This window comes from Staurois parvus, unplaced genomic scaffold (assembly GCF_062004578.1).
Source record: "Staurois parvus isolate SC_StPar_1 unplaced genomic scaffold, SC_StPar_1.0 ptg001051l, whole genome shotgun sequence".
In the NCBI taxonomy this organism is placed as follows: domain Eukaryota; kingdom Metazoa; phylum Chordata; class Amphibia; order Anura; family Ranidae; genus Staurois; species Staurois parvus.
This window is the reverse complement of record NW_028318847.1, coordinates 1,549,119-1,571,391: the sequence shown is the minus strand read 5'-3', so window position 1 is coordinate 1,571,391 and position 22,273 is coordinate 1,549,119. Positions and strand designations below refer to the sequence as shown.

The 22,273-nt window shown below is 40.4% G+C and overlaps 1 protein-coding gene across 2 annotated transcripts in view; it reads right to left on the bottom strand.

The window, feature by feature from the left end:
* The window catches only part of LOC149440815 (transmembrane protein 272-like), a 91,176-nt gene that overhangs the window by 34,620 nt on the left and 34,283 nt on the right, over positions 1-22,273 (bottom strand). Inside the window, exons 2-3 of one of the 2 annotated variants that reach the window (XM_089658116.1) lie at positions 17,442-17,501; positions 8,004-8,081 (exon numbers count right to left, since the gene is read on the bottom strand). In XM_089658116.1, coding sequence (XP_089514242.1) covers positions 8,004-8,016 — 13 coding nt within the window. In that variant the 5' untranslated portion in view covers positions 8,017-8,081; positions 17,442-17,501. The remainder of the gene's footprint in view (positions 1-8,003; positions 8,082-17,441; positions 17,502-22,273) is intronic. The other variant, XM_089658115.1, reaches the window with a different exon arrangement.

The window sequence follows — 22,273 nt, the reverse complement described above, 5'->3', positions numbered from 1 at the left end:
ACTTGTCACCAGGGGCGGACTGACAGCTCATGGGGCCCCCGGGCAATAGGGGATCATGGGGCCCCTGTGTCCTTGCCCAAACTCAAAAAAGCCTATGAAAAAGGTACCAAGGACATCTCATGGGGCCCCCTACTGACCCCGGGCCCTCGGAAAGTGCCCGAGTTTCCAAATGGTCAGTCCGCCCCTGCTTGTCACTTTATATTTGAGCACCTGTCACTTTTGTCATTTTGAATAAGCAATTTAGGTTGTTATTTTTTGTTGAATATTTGTAATGATCCACATAACATAATCAGATCAAGCGCTGCCATCATTTGTTACTAATTATAGGAACTCCATATGCTGACAGCTGCTGCACTGGTTAAATTTTTTTGTGGCGCAGTTCGTTTAGTATTTTGATATAGTACAGGAGATGATTAGTGACTGCAGAGACGATACAAGAGATAGCTAGAGACTGCAGCCATGATACAAGATATGGTCAGACTGTGGACATGGTATAAAAGATAGAGCTTGCAGACACGATACAAGAGATGGTCAGTAACTGTGAACATGGTGCAGGAGACTGTCAGAGACTGTAAAAATGTTTATTGGAGACTAGGGACATGCAGTCATGGCCAAAAATATTGGCACCCTGCATTTCTGTCAGATAATGCATCACTTTGCCCAGAATATTGTTGCAATTACAAATTTTTATGCATTCTCATGTTTATTTCTTTTGTTTTGTATTGATATGACACAAAAAAGTGGAAAAACAAAAAGCTAAATCTGACACGTTCCACCGAAAAAGCCAAAAATGGACTGGACAAAATTATTAGCACCCTCAATTTTATATTTGGTAGCACTCCCCTTGGAAAAGGTCAAACACTTCCTGTAACCAAGAATGAGTTTCTTACACCTTGCTTCTGGAATTTTGGACTACTTTTCTTTCACCAACTGCTCCAGGTCTCTCAGAATAAAGGGGTTCCTTTTCCCATCTGCTGTTTTAAGATCTCTCCAGAGGTGTTGTATGGTGGGATTGAGATCTGGACTCATTGCTGGCCAGTTCAGTTCTCTTCGGTGCTTTGTCTGAAACCATTTCATGGTGCTTTTTGACGTGTCCTTCGGGTCATTGTCCTGTTGTAAGACCCATGACCTGTGATGGAGACCCAACTTTCTGACACTGGGCCGTACATTGCACCCTAGAATTCTTTCATAGTCTTCAGATTTTATAATCCCATGCACACGGTCAAGACATCAGTGCCTGAAGCAGCAAGGCCACCCCAAAACATCAATGAACCTCCTTGGCATCCTGAGTTGTAAGTCAAAGTAAGCCTTTTGGGGCTTCCCTGTTTGACTGTAGGGGCTGTATTCTTTCTTTAAAGGCCTCATTTCATTTTCTGAAAACAGTAGAATGATGAGCTTTACCGAAAAGCTGTAATTTTGTTTTGTCTGTCCACAGAACATTCTCCCAAAAGGATTTTGGCTTCCTCAGGTAAGTTTTGGCAAACTCCAGTATGGCTTTTTATGTTTCTGTGTCAGCAGTGGGTCCTGCTGGGTCTCCTGCCATAGCGTCCCTTTTCATTCAGATTGCAACGTATAGTACAAGCTAAATAAATGTCACCAGCACACCGTGGATCTCCAATAAGGGTCCAAAGCTTTAATTTGCACTCACATAGTTACAGCAAAGCAACGTTTCGGAGTCATGCAGGACCCCTTCATCAGGCATGTGAACATTCATGCACAAAGAGTCCGAGCTGACACAGTTGTACCCTGTGCCTGCAGGTCAGCTTGAATTTGTCTGGAAGTTCATCGAAGTTCTTTAGCCACCATTCGAACAATCCTTTGTTGCAATCTTTGATCAATTTTTCTCTTTCATTCAAGTTCAGGGAGATTAGCTACAGTGCAATCCACTGTAAACTTCTTGACAATGTTGTGCACAGTGGAAACAGAAACATTAAGATCTCTGGAGATGGACTTGTAACCTTGAGATTGCCCATGCTTTTCCACAATTTTATTTTTATTTATTATTTATTTCAGGTACTTGTATAGCGCTGTCAATTTACGCAGTGCTTTACATATTTTTGTTCTCAAATCCTCACACAATTCTTTGCTGCTCTTTCTCTTCTCCATGCTCCATATAGCACACAGATACACACAACAGAAAGGTTGAGTCAATGTTTCACCATTTTAACTGGTTGCCGGTGTGATTTCTATATTGTCAGCACATGTTAATTGATAAGTGAGTTTAATTACAAATTACAGGACCATCACAAACTTGGAATTCAATTATTTCTTACAATTTGGAGAAGGGGCCAATAAGTTTGCCTAGTCCAATTCTGGGGTTTTGCATGGAATGTGTCAGATTTGGCTTTTTGTTTCTCCACTAAAAAAGTGGCTATACCAATACAAACAAAAGAAATAAACATGAGAATGCCTAAATATTTGTAATTGCAACAATTTTCTGGGTGAAGTGGTGCATTATCTGACAGAAATGCAAGGGTGCCAATATTTATAGCCATGACTGTACTTCTGGAGAAAGTCACTGACTGGAGACATATTACATGAGACTAAAAGAAATCACTGCTTTAACAGGGCAATAGGAAAACACAGATTAGTGAAAGGCCAATGTGGTGCATATAATTAAAAAGGGATCAAAATATTTACCAAGTAATTATATACCTGTTAGTCTAACATTTATGGTTGGGAAGATACTGGAGAGTTTAATAAAAGACCACATAGATTAGTTCTTGCTGGAAAAAAATACTTTAAGCAACAGAGTATGGATTCATGAAAGACAGATGTTGTCAAACAAATCTAATTTCTTTTAATGAGGAGGTGAGCAAAACCGTGGACAGAGGGATGGTGGTGGACGTGGTATATTTGGATTTTGCAAAAGTGTTTGACACAGTTCCCCACACATGGCTAATGTGTAAGGTAAAGTCTATAAGCTTGAAAAAATCAGTATGAAAATGGATAGAAAACTGGCTAAAAGATTGTATTCAGAGAGTAGTGGTTAATGATTCATACTCTGAATGGTATATGGTTGTCAGTGGTGTTCAGTGTTGGGACCCTTACTTTTCAATATATTTGTAAATGCTATAGGGTCTGGGATTAAAAATATTGTTTCAGTCTTTGCAGATGACACCAAGCTGTGCAGTGGAATAACGTCCTTACAGGATGTCTCCAACTTACAAGCCGACCTCAATGCACTGTTTATTTGGGCAACTATGTGGCAAATGAGGTTTAATTTTGATAAATGTAAGGTTATGCACTTGGGGGCTAAGAATATGCATGCATCATACATACTAGGGGGGGTACAACTGGGGGAATCAATGGTGGAGAAGGATCTGGCAGTTCTGGTAGATCACAAGCTTAATAATGGCATGCAATGCCAAGCTGCAGTTTCTAAAGCGAGCAAAATCCTCTCTTGTATTAAAAGAAGTATAGACTCCAGAGAGAGAGATATCATATTACCCCTGTAAAAAGCGTTAGTAAGACCTCATCTGGAATATGTAGTTCAATTTTGGGCACCAATTCACAAAAAGAACATTGGGGAACAGGAGAAATTGCAGAGAAGGGCAACCAAACTGATAAGAGGTATGGAGGAGCTCAGCTATGAGGAAAGATTAGAGGAACTGAAATTATTCTCTCTGGAGAAGAGGAGATTAAGGGGGGATCAATGTGTATAAATACATCAGTGGTTCATATGGTGAACATGGTGTAGAGTTATTCACTGTGAGGTCATCACAGAGGACAAGGGGGCAGGAAAAGAGATTTAATCTCCAAATACGGAAAGGTTTCTTCATAGTAGGAGCTATGAAAATGTGGCATAGACTCCTTCAAGAGTTGGCTCTAGCCAGCTCAGTGGATTGCTTTAAAAAAGGCCTAGATTCTTTCCTAGATACTCATAAAATAACTGGATAGTAACATTTATAGGTAAAGTTGATCCAGGGACTATCTGATTGCCTCTCGGGGGATCAGGAAGGAATTTTTTCCCCTGCAGGAGCAAATTGGATCCTGCTTTGCTGAGGCTTTTTGCCTTCTTCTGGATTAACTGTGGGTTTACAGTCAGTTCCATAAATATTGGGACATCGACACAATTCTAACATTTTTGGCTCTATACACCACCACAATGAATTTGAAATGAAACAAACAAGATGGGCTTTAACTGCAGACTGTCAGCTTTAATTTGAGGGTATTTACATCCAAATCAGATGAACGGTGTAGGAATTACAACAGTTTGCATATGTGCCTCCCACTTGTTAAGGGACCAAAAGTAATAGGACATGTAGCTTCTCAGCTGTTCCATGGCCAGGTGTGTGTTATTCCTTCATTATCCCAATTACAATGAGCAGATAAAAGGTCCAGAGTTCATTTCAAGTGTGCTATTTGCATTTGGAATCTGTTGCTGTCAACTCTCAAGATGAGATCCAAAGAGCTGTCACTATCAGTGAAGCAAGCCATCATTAGGCTGAAAAAACAAAACAAACCCATCAGAGAGATAGCAAAAACATAAGGCGTGGCCAAAACAACTGTTTGGAACATTCTTAAAAAGAAGGAACGCATCGGTGAGCTCAGCAACACTAAAAGACCCGGAAGACCACGGAAAACAACTGTGGTGGATGACCGAAGAATTCTTTCCCTGGTGAAGAAAACACCCTTTACAACAGTTGGCCAGATCAAGAACACTCTCCAGGAGGAAGGTGTATGTGTGTCAAAGTCAACAACCAAGAGAAGACTTCACCACAGTGAATACAGAGGGTTCACCACAAGATGTAAACCATTGGTGAGCATCAAAAACAGGAGGGCCAGATTAGAGTTTGCCAAACGACATCTAAAAAAGCCTTCACAGTTCTGAAACAACATCCTATGGACAGATGAGACCACGATCAACTTGTACTAGAGTGATGGGAAGAGAAGAGTATGGAGAAGGAAAGGAACTGCTCATGATCCTAAGCATACCACCTCATCAGTGAAGCATGGTGGTGGTAGTGTGATGGCGTGGGCATGTATGGCTGCCAATGGAACTGGTTCTCTTGTATTTATTGATGATGTGACTGCTGACAAAAGCAGCAGGATGAATTCTGAAGTGTTTCGGGCAATATTATCTGCTCATATTCAGCCAAATGCTTCACAACTCATTGGACGCCGCTTCACAGTGCAGATGGACAATGACCCAAAGCATACTGCAAAAGCAACCAAAGAGTTTTTAAGGGAAAGAAGTGGAATGTTATGCAATGGCCAAGTCATTCACCTGACCTGAATCCGACTGAGCATGCATTTCACTTGCTGAAGACAAAACTGAAGGGAAAATGCCTCAAGAACAAGCAGGAACTGCAGACAGTTGCAGTAGAGGCCTGGCAGAGCATCACCAGGGATGAAACCCAGCGTCTGGTGATGTCTATGTGTTCCAGACTTCAGGCTGTAATTGATTGCAAAGGATTTGCAACCAAGTATTAAAAAGTGAAAGTTTGATTTATGATTATTATTCTGTCCCATTACTTTTGGTCCCTTAACAAGTGGGAGGCACATATGCAAACTGTTGTAATTCCTACACCGTTCACCTGATTTGGATGTAAATACCCTCAAATTAAAGCTGACAGTCTGCAGTTAAAGCACATCTTGTTTGTTTCATTTCAAATTCATCGTGGTGGTGTATAGAGCCAAAAATGTTAGAATTGTGTCGATGTCCCAATATTTATGGACCTGACTGTAGGATTATAACTTGTTTTTTTTTTGTTTTATGGCTGAATTAGATGAACTTTTGTTTTTTTTACAGCCAGATTAACTATGTAACTATGTAAGATTTGTATCTACAGGGACTCCAAGAGCTGTACAAAAAGCACCAAAGGTTTCATGTGGCCCCAAGGCTGCAAATCAGTTATCACGGCTCTAATGCCTAGGTGTATAACCTGTGTTCAGGGACCCCAAAATAAATTTCTCCTTTACCCGTAAGTTACATCAATTCAGTAGAATCCTGTTTAGAATCACATTTTTAAGTTTTCAAAAACAAGATGGCAGCTTTGGTTTCCCCACTACAATTTACTGATATAGGTCAATATTAAGTGCCTCTGCTCCAATGCTTGCATTTGCCACATATTTCCATTTTGCACAAGAGTAGTGGAAAATGAGTTGAAAACTGTGCCTGTCAGCTACAGCATCATACCACAGAATTTTTAATGGCACAAATACTTCTCAATGGTGTATCTGGTGGGAATGTACCTGTTTGCAGTAAGAATTGCTGATGCATTTATTTGTAGATGAACATAGACTCTCTCAGGCACATGTCCTAATCATGTTGCTAAAACCAAAGACAGAAGGCACTATTATACAATAGCATACTGCTTTGTTCCAATAGTTTAACTGCAGTTGCTGGATCTAAATCCTTGTGACACACAGAGTATCTATGTCCTATTATTATTATTTCAAATGCCAAGAGTCAGATAGCTAGGTATGTGTTACTATTTATATGCAGTGGTCACCTGGCTGTATATTAGTAGCTGAACCTATTTTTCTGTAATAGAGTCCATGTACAGCTCTTGTTATTTTAGTTAACTCTGTCCATTTTGGTCTAGGATTCTATAACTAGTCTTAGCTCAGGGCTCAGTAACCAGCATAAGCTAGAGCCAAATTATGCATCCGATGGACATTTCCGATAGTTAGAGGTCCAGTTACATGTCAGATTAGAAACTACTAGGGAGGGTCTACAGCACAGAATAGATAAACTGACTGAGTTCCAGTGCCACACCATAGTTTCTGCTTGTTAGAAACCGCATTCCAAGCTGGTTGGACAACAGTTAGATTTCCCCATCACTGCTGATCTCGTCTTCAGGTCTCTGACCCAAAGACGCTGCATCACACCATCCTAAGGGGCCCCTGCAACTGAACTTTGCTGCAACATTCATCTGGAGGTATTTTCAGACTATCGCCTACTCTGCTCACTTTTAGGTGATCTCTGAAAGCCTTTCTCTTCAGGGAAGCCTATCCTGCCCTCAGCTAATAATGGAATCTTCCACTCTTCCAACCAGTCCATCCCCCACAGTTACTACTTTTTGTACCACTAGCCCCTCCCTCCTAGATTGTAAGCTCCAAGGAGCAGGGCCCTCCTATCCCTCTTGTATTGAACTGTATTGTTGCTGTATTGTCTTCCGTTATATTGTAAAGCACTGAGCAAACTGTTGGCGCTATATAATAATAATAATCTCTATTAATAAAAATATATATATGGGTATATGTGCACAAATCCAACATGACTCCTATTGGGACCTTTGCTCATAGTACCTGTTCATATATTGGATGCATATACTATTATTAATGGTTTCTTATATTAAGCTTGTGTTATCTCCTTACTGGTGCGCATCTGTATACTAATGGTTAATGTTATATGCTGGGTGCAGTAGTTCCTCTGCTCCTAATTACTTTGATTATGTAACACCCTGCTATTATTCAGACTGCAGGATGTTAAAAGAGACACAAGGGGCAGTGTCCTGTAATTCAGGGACACACAGTTGATTTCCCTAATAAAATAACAAAAACCAAGCTCATGGACTGTTCACTGACTTTGGATGCAAGTGTGCAAATGCATGTTGCCTGGCTGTATGAAGCTTAGAGGTGCCTAGAAGCACAGCGGCCCTCAAGAAGGTAGTGCTACATAAGGATCAGGGGTGGACTGACCATTTGGAAACTCGGGCACTGCCCGAGGGCCTGGGGTCAGTAGGGGGCCCCATGAGATGCTCCTGGTATCTTTTTCATAGGCTTTTTCGAGTTTGGGCAAGGACACAGGGGCCCCATGATCCCCTATTGCCCGGGGGCCCCATGAGTTATCAGTCCGCCCCTGATAAGGATCTACTTGTCAGGCAGTTTCTGGGTTTCCCTGTTCCATGCATGCTTTACTGCTGCCAATTCCTGTTGAGCCTGTATAAAACTTTACAGACACCATTTTGCCATAATTCTCTCATATATTAATTTAGGAGACTGTCGCTTTGGGTCATTTTTGTAAGAACAACCCCCTGACTGCTGATGCTTACCTTCAGTGGACATATAACAGGGGTTCTGATAGGGCAATGGAGTGGTGAGTAGCACTTGAAAGGTGAGTATCTATGGGTCTAAGTGAAAAAGTACAATATTTATCTAAGGATAGAGAACTCTACCATCAGCACCCTTCTGGCTTTCTCATCCCCATTCTCACTGCAGCAATTATTTCCCATATTAGCTAGGGGACACATTTTGGGGTTGATTTACTAAAGGCAAATAAACTATGCACTTTTCAAGCACAGTTGTTCTCATTTTCCCCAGAGGTTATGGCAAATTCACACTAGAACGGGCAGCTGCCAGGGAGCTTTACATCTCTGGCAGTTGTCTGTTTCTTAGAACCAGAAACAAACTCTCCTGCGCTCTGAGACCCAAAAAGGGGTGGATGGATCCAGAACTTGAAAAATTCAACCACTAGTGCATATGGGGTTGTGCAGCTCCAAACAAGGCTGGGGAAGCCCGACCAGTACTGCGAAGCAAAACAAAACAGAAAGTGCACCAACCTTGCGCATTACCTCAGTAAATCAAAATTTAATTGAATACAGAATGATACTCACAAACAGCGAAGTAAATCAAGCATGTAAGTCCTCAAAGGAACTTTACAATTGTGAAGCCTGCGCGAGTCCCATCATAGGGGTAGACACTCAGGGTACAGCTGACGTGTTTCAAAGGGCGTCCATTCTTCATCAGAGCTAACTGAACAATGAGTACTCTCTCCCATATATACAGTGGGGCAAAAAAGTATTTAGTCAACCACCAATTGTGCAAGTTCTTCCACTTAAAAAGATGAGAGAGGCCTGTAATTGGCATCATAGGTAGACCTCAACTATGAGAGACAAAGTGAGAAAAAAAATCCAGACAATCACATTGGCTGATTTGGAAAGAATTTATTTGCAAATTATGGTGGAAAATAAGTATTTGGTCAATATGAAAAGGTCATCTCAATACTTTGTTATATATCCTTTGTTGGCAATGACAGAGGTCAAACATTTCCTGTAAGTCTTCACAAGGTTGGCACACACTGTTGCTGGTATGTTGGCCCATTCCTCCATGCAGATCTCCTCTAGAGCAGTGATGGTTTGGGGCTGTCGCTGGGCAACATGGACTTTCAACTCCCTTCAAAGGTTTTATATGGGGTTGAGATCTGGAGACTGGCTAGGCCACTCCAGGACCTTGAATTGCTTCTTACAAAGCCACTCCTTCATTGCCCGGGCGGTATGTTTGGGATCATTGTCATGTTGGAAGACCCAGCCACGTTTCATCTTAAATGCCCTTGCTGATGGAAGGAGGTTTGCACTCAAAATCTCATGATACATGGCCTCATTCATTCTGTCCTGTACATGGCTCAGTCTTCCTGGTCCCTTTGCGGAGAAACAGCCCCAAAGCATGATGTTGCCACCCCCATGCTTCACAGTAGGTATGGTGTTCTTTGGATGCAACTCAGCATTCTCTCTCCTCCAAACACGATGAGTCGTGTTTCTACCAAACAGTTCTATTTTGGTTTCATCTGACCATATGACATTCTCCCAATTCTCTTCTGGATCATCCAAATGCTCTCTACCAACTTCAGACGGGCCCGGACATGTACTGGCTTAAGCAGGGGGACACATCTGGCACTGCAGGATCTGAGTCCCTGGTGGCATATTGTGTTACTGATGGTAGCCTTTGTTACGTTGGTCCCAGCTCTCTGCAGGTCATTCACTAGGTCCCGCCGTGTGGTCCTGGGATTTTTGCTCACCGTACTTGTGATCATTTTGACCCCACGGGGTGAGCTCTTGCGTGGAGCCCCAGATCAAAGGAAGATTATCAGTGGTCTTGTATGTCTTCCATTTTCTAATTATTGCTCCCACAGTTGATTTGTTCACACCAAGCTGCTTGCCTATTGCAGATACAGTCTTCCCAGCCTGGTGCAGGTCTACAAGTTTGTTTCTGGTGTCCTTCGACAGCTCTTTGGTCTTCACCATAGTGAAGTTTGGAGTGTGACTGTTTGAGGTTGTGGACAGGTGTCTTTTATACTGATAACAAGTTCAAACAGGTGCCATTGATACAGGTAATGCGTGTAGGACAGAGGAGCCTCTTAAAGAAGAAGGTACAGGTCTGTGAGAGCCAGAAATCTTGCTTGTTTGTAGGTGACCAAATACTTATTTTCCACCATAATTTGCAAATAAATTCTTTCCAAATCAGCCAATGTGATTGTCTGGATTTGTTTTCTCCTTTTGTCTCTCATAGTTGAGGTCTACCTATGATGCCAATTACAGGCCTCTCTCATCTTTTTAAGTGGGAGAACTTGCACAATTGGTGGCTGACTAAATACTTTTTTGTCCCACTGTACCCTAGAACTGAAGCTGGACTCTCCCTTCTGGGTTGAGCCGTCTTAGGCTGGGAGGAGGGGCCAAGGTGTCATCAAAATATCTCAACAGTATATACTGGTGATACAATTTCAATAGTGATTGTATAATACATTTATAAACTTGATAAAAATGTGATAAAAATTGCAATTACAAATACATGAAAATGCATGAACAATACATAAAAAGAGAAATTAAAAAATCTTAAGAATGATGTTATACGATGTTGTTATACAAACATGCCCAGATGTGGATAATGACTGGTTAAAGATGGTATATGTGTGTATATTTAAATCCTTATAGATCAATAAACTTATATTTAAATAAATGAATAAATAAAATATATAAAATTATATTCCATTAGGAAGGATATCTCTAGGTGGAAAGTGAAAATGAATAGTTCATATAATGTAATATAAAATGAATGAATAATTAAATCAATATATATACATAAATATATGTATCACTGTGCATGCGTGGGGCGGCGCTGGACACCTCAGCCATCCCCCAAATCCCTTGCTAGAACACTTACACTGATGAGGCAAGGGCTGGGAGAGTGACTGAAGACTCCTCTCCATCGGGAAATGATATATAACCCTTGCAACACCTTTTCAAATGAGGTGGCACGTTCCACAAAAAACAGGAATGCATTGAGGAATAAAAATAAAAATGAAATGAAATGAGGAATAAATGAGTTAATTAATTAATTATATACTTCAAGCCTGTTGACAGTAAAAAAGTGTGGTGATATGGAATATTTGGATAAGGAATTTATAATAAAAATTGATAATAAAAAATTATAATAATACTAATAATTGATAATGATAATAATAACAAAATAAATACATAATGAAAAAATGAAATACTTGATACAGGGGGATACCACTAGAAAGTAGCTAGTTTCCAATTTAATACCAGGGATGACAGATATGTATGTATATGTGAGTGCATCTGAAAGCAAGGAATCAGCTTGATATAGTGCCGAAAGAAGCCAGCATATGTGTGTGTGAGTATGTACAGTATGTGCATATGTAATAAAATGAAATATATCAAATAAAAAAATATATATATTTAAAATTATATATATAGATAGATAGAAAAATTATATATGAAATTTTATATTAAAAATTATATATATATCTATCTATATTTATATATATTTATATATATATATATATATATATATATAAAAATGTGTGACCATCTTAGTGTATTTACACCATGGTCTGTGGGTAATACCTGGTGTAGGATTTGGATCATAATCGATAAAAAGTGACATAAACAAATTGTCTCAGAATTAATGCACTCCATTATATAAAAAATGATGAATTCCAAAAATATATATATCATATAATAAAATAAAGTAACATTGAATAAATTACCTCAAATTAATTACAAGGAAATAACAAAAGGTAATTGATTAAATAAATACAGTAAACCACAATAATCGGTATCTAGGATATACATATAGTCAAATAGATAAATAATCAATAAGTGATAAATAATAAAACGGACCACACATGTATTTCTGTGTATATGTGAGGTATTATGCCAATAATAATAATAATAATAATATTAATAATAATGGTAGCAATGATAAAATCGCTGAAAGACTGAAATGGAACTGAACTATAAAAATCTAAGCAGAATGTCTGCATCTGCATATGAATGATGGCTATATAAGGGTATGTATCTCAAGATCATCGTTCAAACCTTTGGGAGAAAGAGTATCCAATGTGAAAATCCAAAAACTCTCTCTTCTACACAGCTCTTGATATGTCCTTCCGTTATCTAGATCTTTAGAGATAGCCTCAATTCCAAAGACTTTGATTGATGTTACTTTTGTGTTCACTGATGCGGGTCCTCAGGCAACGGGAGGTGCGGCCAACATATAGTAGGCCGCATGGACAAAGTAGGCCGTATAAGACGAAGGCCGTACCACAGTTAATAAACTGTTTTATGGGATATTTTTTACCATCAGTGCTCATGAAGTCCCGTTTACGATGCCACAAAACCTCACAGGTGCCACAGTTGGAGACTCAACATCTATAGCTGCCCTTTTGATCGAATAACACAGACCAAGGGCTCGGGTTGGGTTTGAACTGGTTTGTGGTTTTATGTAACCTGCTTGGCGCTATTATGCTTCTAAGGTCTCTAGGTTTTCTAAAGATTAGTGTGGGCTTATCTGGGAGTACATTTCCTAGAGTGGGATCATCTTTCAGGATGTTCCAACTTTTGGACAAAATGTGTTTGATGTCCCAGGATTCATTGCTAAATCTAGTACAAAACCGTACGTCCACCTGGTTACTAGTAGCAGTGGGGCTCTTGGAGTTTGAGCAAGTTGCCATGTCGTTGGAAACTGTGGGGTTAAGGTCATATAGAAGTAAATATTTATTGAAGGCTGTTTCAATATGATTTTCATTGTAACCTTTTTCCTTGAATTTATTTTTGAGAATCAGACTCTGTTCTATATAGTCTTGTTTTAAAGTGCATGTGTATTTCAGCCTACAGAACTGACCATAGGGAACATTTTTAATCCATCGTGGATGATGGTTGCTTTTGGCATGTAAATATGAGTTCCCCGCTGTAGGTTTAAAATGTGTTTTAGAACATATCTGACCATTACGGTCATGTCTCAATTCCAGATCTAGAAACACTATTTTATCATCATCGATCATGTGGGTGAATAAAATATAGTAGGGATTCTTCCCACAGTGATCTAAAAATCCTTCTAGCTGAGAGTCAGTGCCGTTCCAGATGATTATAATGTCATCTATATATCTCCCATATAGAATCAGGTTTGCACTGAAGGGATTGTTAGTCCAAATGTAGTTGTTTTCCCAGTAGCCCATAAAAATATTTGCATAGCTGGGGGTGAATCTAGCGCCCATCGCAGTGCTCTGGATCTGATGATAGTGTTTGTCCAAAAATGAAAAATGGTTATGCTGTAGGGCAAATTCAATGCAATTGTATAGGAATTTAGTTTGTGTGTAATGAAGTGGTGAGTCTTTGGCTAAGAAATATTGAATGGCTCGAAGGCCATAATTATGTTTGATGGACGTGTACAGTGATACCACATCCAAGGACACTTGTATCCTGCCAGAATTTTTAATATGTGACTGGAGTCCTTCACATATGACAAGATTGATCACTATCTCTTTAAGAAAGAGATCAATATAGCAGCCTAAATTGCTTGTGAGGCTGCCTATGCCAGAGATGATAGGTCTGCCAGGGGTGTTGTCTTTATTTTTGTGGATCTTAGGGATATGATAAAAAAAAATGGAGTGGCAGGGTGTTTTGGTGTATAAAAAAAGGAATTCATCTTTGGTAAGTATTTAGTGCTGACTCTAGTAGTGTTTTGAATTTTTGTTGGCACTGGACTATAAGATCCACTTTAGCAGAGATGGCGTCATAGGTCTGACGGTCATTAAGAAGTCTCAAAACTTCAGTAATATAAGTATCCCGGGCTTGAATGACAAGACCTCCTCCTTTGTCTGCTTGCCTGATTATTACATTTTTATTTTCTTTAAGTATTTTTAGAGGAGCTGTGAGTGGGTCCTGTTGTAAGTAGTGTTTCCGTGCGGGTGCAATAGTATTACAGATTTTCTTGAATTCTGTTAACACTGTCTCATAGAAAATGGGTATATGGTGACCTTTAACGCAGTGAGGGTAAAAAGTGGATTTGGGTTTGAAACTGGTATGCATAATCTCCCCCTGGGAGGCAGCCGCCATCTCTGCTAAAGTGAGATGTTCTAGTTCACTATACATTGAAACACCTTCTGTGTAAAGGTTTTCTAGAATATTTAAAATAGGCGTTTCCAATGAATCATCCGACAAAGGAGGAATGGGGGAGTGATGCACGTGGTTGACAGTGTCAATGGTTGTTTTGTCTTTGAGTAGAAAGAATCTCTTGACCGTCAGGTTTCGAATGCACTTGTTCAAATCAACAAAAAGTTCAAACAGGTTAGGGGAATTGGGAGGGGCAAAATTGAGAGCTTTTTTAAGGAGTTCAAGCTCCGTGTCAGAAAAGATGGAATGAGATAAGTTGTAAACTTTAATAGTAGAAAGGGGAGCTGTATTGGTTATCTCCTTCCTCTTTTGGTGTCTCTTTCCCCCTCTTTCCTCGTCTCGTATGCTTTCTCTCTTTCTCCATTGAGGAATTGTTGATATTGTGTGATCTGTTACGGCTGCGGACAATGAGTTATTCGCAGCCTTTTTTGTGGAACATGCCACCTCATTTGACAAGGTGTTGCAAGGGTTATATATCACTTCCCGATGGAGAGGATTCTTCAATCACTCTCCCAGCCCTTGCCTCGTCAGTGTAAGTGTTCTAGCAAGGGATTTGGGGTTGGACGAGGTGTTCAGCGCCGCCCACGCATGTGCAGTGATCCGTTGGATATGCGTTCCAAGACGACACCGACAGACCAACATTCTCCTTATTGTACATGCATATGTTGGACCGCGCATGCACATTCATCACCACGCTCTATTGGCGTGCGTTCCACACACACAGACTGCCTGAAGCCATATTTGGTATGAAGGCACGAGATCTCCCTCTGCTGCTGGCCTGAAATTATTACTCATCTCTATCACCCCCAACAAACATCATGGATGTGGAATCACTGTATAAGCAAGCACACCCTGGTTGCCAGTAATTTATAGGTTTTACTATACCTGATCATACCATCTCATAATTTATATTTATGTATATATATTGATTTAATTATTCATTCATTTTATATTACATTATATGAACTATTCATTTTCACTTTCCACCTAGAGATATCCTTCCTAATGGAATATAATTTTATTTATCTATTTAAACATAAGTTTATTGATCTATTCGGATTTAAATATACACACATATACCATCTTTAACCAGTCATTATCCACATCTGGGCATGTTTGTATAACAACATCGTATAACAACATCATTCTTAAGATTTTTTAATTTCTCTTTTTATGTATTGTTCATGCATTTTTCATGTATTGGTAATTGTAATTTTTATCTAATTTTTATCAAGTTTGTAAATGTATTATACTATCACTATTGAAATTGTAAGGGACCACTAGCACTCCACTGATCGGATGTTCCCAGCGCACGGAGTCTAAGCCCCAGAGTACTTGTTCACCAGGGCCCCTGATGGTGGGGATGGACTTGGAGTACCTCAGGACCAGGTCGTGACTACTGAGGACACCCGTCAGTGGTAGGGGTATTCGCCAGGGGCTCCCACGGGAGAGAGCCAGGTATGAGGAGGTCTGGAGACCCCGTTGAGAGGGACGGATGGATGGATGGCTGAGCAGGTGCAGGGTCATACAAGCCGGGTCGGTAACTATGGGGACGGTGCGGTACAGATCAGCGGGCAAAGAATAGTCGGGTCACACGCCAGGTCAGCAACAGCAGGTCAGATCCAGTAGGGGGCATTCAGGAGAGAGGTCAGGCAAGCAAGGGTCAAGAACAGGAGAAAACAGCAAGGTCAGGGCACAATCCGGGTCAGCAACTTACTACAACAGGTTCACAGGTTCACAGGATACAAGGAGACCAAAAGGCACTGAATGACAGCTCAGGGCCGTTTAAATATCCCGCCCTGCGCTGTCATTGGTGCCAGGCGCGCGCCCGTGGTCACTACTGCGCATGCGCGGACCTGATTGCCGCGGTCGGCCAAGTCCCGGCGCTCGCGTACAGGGAGGTGTACTGCGCCTGCGCCGAGCCCAGCGGCGCGGCGATCTCCGACAGAAATTGTATCACCAGTATATACTGTTGAGATATTTTGTTGACACCTTGGCCCCTGCTCCCAGCCTAAGACGGCCCAACCCAGAAGGGAGAGTCCAGCTTCAGTTCTAGGGTATATAAGGGAGAGAGTACTCATTGTTCAGTTAGCTCTGATGAAGAAGGGATGCCCTTCGAAATGTGTTAGCTGTACCCTGAGTGTCTACCCCTATGATGGGACTCGCGCAGGCTTCACAATTATAAAGTTCCTTTGAGGACTTACATGCTTTATTTTCTTCGCTCTTTGTGAGTATCATTCTGTATTCAATAAAATTTTGGTTTACTGAGGTAATGCACAAGGTTGGTGTGCTTTCTAATTTGTTTCGCTTCGCAGTTGTCTGTTTCTGACTGTGGTAAGGGGCAGTGTGGTGCGTGATTCGGCGCATCACACAAAGCTTTTTTTTTTGTACAAACTTTTGAAATGCACAAAAGTGCACTTTATTCATGTCATGCAGTTCTGTACAGTGCCTGGATAAAATACAGCAAGTCTGCATTTTATCACAGAATGCTGCAATGCAGCTTTGGACTCCATTGCAGTGTGAATGGGACATAGAAAGCAAGTATTTTTTCTGTGTCCTTGTGATGACAGGCGTTTTACAATGCAGTAAAACATTGCATGTGTGAATTTGCCCTTAGTGAATGTGTTGGATCTTCACTTTGTAAAAACTACCCAATGCATTTTTGCTTGCACATGATTGGATGATGGAAATTTTTTGAGCATCACTACATTCCCTAAGCTATGTGCAAAGTGCACAGTCTATTAGTCTTTAGTAAATCCACCCCATTCTCTTGCACTACTGCTATCTCTGAATTCTCACACTACAAAAGTACACTGAACTTTATTCATGTCACATTCATGAAACCGTCACATAACATTCTGATCAATGCCTGAGCTGTAACAATCTTTAGGCGGTATTTACTAAAATTGGGAGCATACAACTCTGCAGAGAAACCAATCAGCTTCCAGGTTTTATTGCCAAAGCTTATTTGAACAAGCTGAAGTTAGAAGCTGATTGGCTACCATTCACAGCTGCTCCAGATTCTGTGTACCAGTTTTAGTAAATCCCCTCCTTTATGTTCGAATATAAGGGCTACTCTAACACCAGAGCAAATACAATGGTGGTATAACTACTCCATTTGGTGCTATAAACACAAAAAAACATACAACACAGAAATATATTGTATTTGACTTATAATCATTATTATCGTTTTGCATACAAATTAGTAATCAGTGTAGTTCTGCAATATTTAGGCACACATGCACAAAAATACCCAGAGCAATTCCAGATGAAAGTAAATATTTAATATTTCCTTACCCATTACAATCATAGCTATGCTTAATCCAATCCAGATGATAAATGAACATATTTGGACACCTAGAAAATAAATATTTTAGAGTTACATTTTGGTAGTCAGCATAGTTGACAACATTTAAAAAAAAAAATTTATGGACACTTTTGCACTGTACATCCACAAAGCCATTGTAGGTGGAGCATGTACTTTAATTGAGGGGGGGTAATTATTTAAAATAGGCGTGGTTTTGCACACGGCATATCGTTAACCTAATGTTATACTTTAAATAAATGAGAAGCCTCACAATAATTAGCAACTAAAGGAAAAAGCGGAGTTAATCTGTGAAACGCTTTTCCCCATATTTACATCAGTTTAGGGGTGGATTAACACTTTGACTGATGTAATGCATTATATTATTCTGTCAAAATATGTATGTTCATACACGAATGAATAGATGTGCTTGGCAAAAAATATTTTTTTTATGTAACTATAATAAAGAATACAATTTTTTATATTTACTGTGCTCTTTATGTGTACCGAGATAGTTCATTCTCTCTCTTTTTTTAGAGTTTTTTTTCCCCCCTCTTTTTACTATGTAATGTCACACTTTAATTAAACATATATAAGTGAGCTGTAGTTATAGGGCTAAACAAATACAATAGTAAACAAACAACAAACATTGGTAGTAACAGTAGACATGTAAACACTGATCCCAAGATTTTAACCTGTTGCCGTCTGCACTATAGCAGATTTACTGCTACAGCATGCACTCCCAGTGCTAAATCACGTATATAAACATATATTATCAAGTATATGCCGCTCCCGGCATGTTGACAAGTAGGAGGTGCACATGTGCGCCCGACGGCCCGGCGGTGCTGTGATTCGGTACAGCACCGATCACTCACCAGATCCAGGCCAATGATGTTAGGACCTGCTGATCGGTTGTACCAAATCAGAGCTCATCATGTGCCTTTGTTCACAGAACACAGGCACAGGAAATGATGCAATCTTCTCTCCCTGAAGATCATTCTGTTCCAGAAAGGGAAGAAAGCAGATCCACATGAGTCAAAGCAGCACACTGACACGGTATAAGCACTGTTAGGTCACATTTAACCCCCTGATCACCCCCCAGTTAACTCTTTCACTGCCCTGTCACCAGTGTTATTAGTACAGTGTACAGATTTTTTTAATGATCACTGTATTAATGTCACATGCGACAGTTAGCGTCAGTTAGCATTCCTCCCAGATGGCGTGAGATTGCTCGCCACTACATTACCATCACATTTAACCGTTTGATTGCCAGGAACATGCTCACATACACACTATAAATTTCCATTTTTAGTATAGTGTCTGAACGGATCAATATCTTTGATCAGATTCGAATTATACCAGCATTCACAATAGTATAGTGTCCCCAAAAATGCAGCATTAGCAGAATCAGCACTGACACCTGCCAGCACCTGCGTTTAGCCCCTTTGACCACCCCACCACCAGCAAGTGCAGTGTCAGTAGATCACTTCACTTGTCATATTACACACAGAACTGCAACATTAGCAAGATCTGGCCTGATCTCTGCTAGCACTTGCAGGTACATTTTTTTGTAGCAGTCCCTGACAGCCAGGTGCTCTTTCTCCCATGAGTCACACTAGTTACTAGTTTGGCTCTGTGCAACGATTTTGTGCTTTCCAAATCAACTGGAAGAAGTGGATCCTTCCTAAAATTTCAGGAAGAGATCATCATGTCCCTTTTGTATCCAAAAAGTACTGTGGCCCAAACCCCCAACCCAGATGCAATAAGGCAGTTGCATTAGAGGCATTTTCCTGATGCCATTCCTGGTACCCCAACCCAAAAGTCACCCCAAAAAAGATGTCTGTGTAGCAGACATGTTATATGTGACACCTGCTTTTTTTTGTCCCTCCTGTCCTGGTCTACCTGGTCTCTGCCTCAAGGACTGTGTCCGTTGCTACCACACACTACTGGAGTATTAGTATAGGGTACAGCACAGCACAGTCTAGGGAACATATTTACAAAGGGTCTCGAAAGATGTTAGGTAGTCAGGAAAATATAATTCGCATTTTGAGACTCTAAAATCTGGAAAGTTTACTGTTTTACAAAAATACATTTCAAAAAAGATTTTTAAAAAACCAAAAAGTAAAAACAAACCCCATAAAACAAACTAAAAAAATGAAAAAGCTAAAAATAGTTGATGTTTTATTGAGTTACTGTTCTATAGTTACTGTTTTATTGTTAACCGCTGTTGTTTTCTTTGCAGGAATGCCATTCAGCTGCAGCACCTATCTGTTTATTCTGACAGCAACAGGGTGTGCTCTCAGAATATATGTCAGTGTGTGCAGTGCTGCTGGATGAGATTTATCATCCACAGTTAAAAAAAGAACATATATGACCAGGCATGGGGGCCTGGGGTGATCAATGAGTGGATTGCTCCTATGCTTCAGCATATATAGTTTTAATATTTTTTGGCACAGATTTCAATAAAAAAAGTTGTTGTTTTATTGAGTTAATGTTCTATTCTTACTGTGTTTTATGGTTAACCATTGTTGTTTTCTTTGCAGCAACGCCATTCAGCTGCAGCACCAATATGTTTATTCTGACAACAGGGTTTGCTCTCAAAATTTAAGCAAGTGCGTGCAGTGCTGCTGGATGAGATTTATCATCCACAGTTTAAAAAAAGAACAAATATGCCCAGGCATGGGGCCTGGGGTGGTCAGTGCCACCCATTCCACCATTCCCCAATCCACCATTGCTCCTATGCTTCAGCATATATATTTTTAATATCAGCAAAGTCATATCCTAAAAACCTTGCCAGACATAGCAGCAGAATTTGAAAAATATTATATAGCACTCTATAACCTTCCACAGGCACCGTGACTGGCAGAGGATGCTCGACCACGCACAGAAATTATTCGGGATTTTCTGGTCCACTATCTCCCTAAACCTATCTCTCAAACAAAAGCAAGTGAATTAGATGGTCTGTTAACCTTTGAGGAACTTGAAACGGTGATCTCCCAACTGAAACCTAGCAAGATTCCGGACCCTGATGGGTTTACAGCGGTTTATTATAAAACCTTCTTGGAGATCCTTGCACAACCTTTTTTGCATGCGTTTAATTTGCTGGTTACCCCGGGACAGTCAATGCTGTATCTTTCAAAACCTCATATATCACTTATACCGAAAGGAGGCAAGAACGCTACATCGGTAGCCAACTATCGCCCAATCTCCCTACTTAACGTAGATCTAAAAATCGCCTTCTTCACATAATTGACTCTCTCATATCAACTGACCAGGTTGGGTTTGTGCCAGGAAGAGAGGCGAGAGATAATACCGTAAGGGCAATAAATATACATCATTGGCTGACACATTCGAAGTAGCAAGGCTTCTTTCTTTCACTTGATGCAGAGAAGGCATTTGACATGTTGGCCTGGGGCTACCTGGAAGCGGTCTTACAGAAAATTGGCTTGCCCCTGCACCTAATAGACTTAATTATGTTTTCATACGCCACACCCACGGCCCCACCTTTTGCTGACGATATCCTACTTTTCCTCTCTGAACTGTACATCACTCTCCCCAATCTTCTCCAGGATTTCAAAACCTTCCAATATATTTCTAACTTTAAAATTAACTTCAATAAATCACATACATTTAATATCACATTACCTACAACAATTTTCAGGCAAATACAAGACAATTTCCCTTTCACGTAGCAACCAGAGGCTATTACCTACATAGGGGTTCAACTCCCATCTTGTCTTTCAGAACTCTATCTGAGAAACTTTCTTCCCATTTTCCAAAACATAACTAATGATCTTCAGACCTGGGACAAACCGATATTTTCTTGGTTCGGCAGAGCTGTGATACTCAAAAGGAACGTGCTTCCTCATCTATTATACATTATGCAAACAGTCCTGATCAGTTTTACAAACTCATTCTTTGGCTCCTACAAGAAGTTATGCACCACATTCATATGGTGCCACAAACGTCCCCGGCTCAGCTATGAGCAACTTACAATGCTAAAGCAAAAGGGAGGAATTGGACTGCCTGACATTCGCCAGTATTACTGGTCTTGCCACTTGGCGAGAATAGATGATTGGACCTCCGACTATGCAAGGAAGGCATGGGTAAACTTGGAAGCTGCCTTCTCTGCAACTCCCCTATCTGTATGTCCATGGCTGGTGAGGCAACACACCCCAGCCACACTCAAAGAACACCCACTCATTGGGCCTATGTTGTCATGTTTTCATTTGGTATGTGCAAAATCAGGATTGTCCTCGACATCTGGTCCTCTTACACCTATCCGAATGAACCTGCATTTCCCTTCTGGAATGTCCCCTACATTCATGTTTGAAGCCTCACCTCTTGCTAACCTGAGGTCTCATCATTTCTTTAAAGACGGCGTACTCCTGATGAGAGAGCGCCTCATAGCTAAATAGTCAGCAATTAAACTAACCCCATGGGCATTTATACAGATTCATAATTGTTTACGTAGTCCAGACCAAAAAAGGGCTCTGGCAAGGCTCCTCACTCAATTTGAAAAAATCTGCTCTACAGATACCCCTCAGAGACAAACTATTTCTGCAATATATACCTTGTTGCGATATGAAAATGAAACAACCACAAGAAAGGCATGCATGGCCTGGACTAAGGGCTTACAATTGGACCTATCACTGGAAAACTGATACCGGATTTACGGGAACATTTACAAAGGCTCAATATGCGTTTCGACCCAAGAAAACAACTACAAACTGTATTCCAGATGGTATAGAGTACCTTTTTTGCTCCATAAATTTGACCAGAGTATTTCTAACTCTTGTTGGCGATGCCACCAAGCGATTGGTAT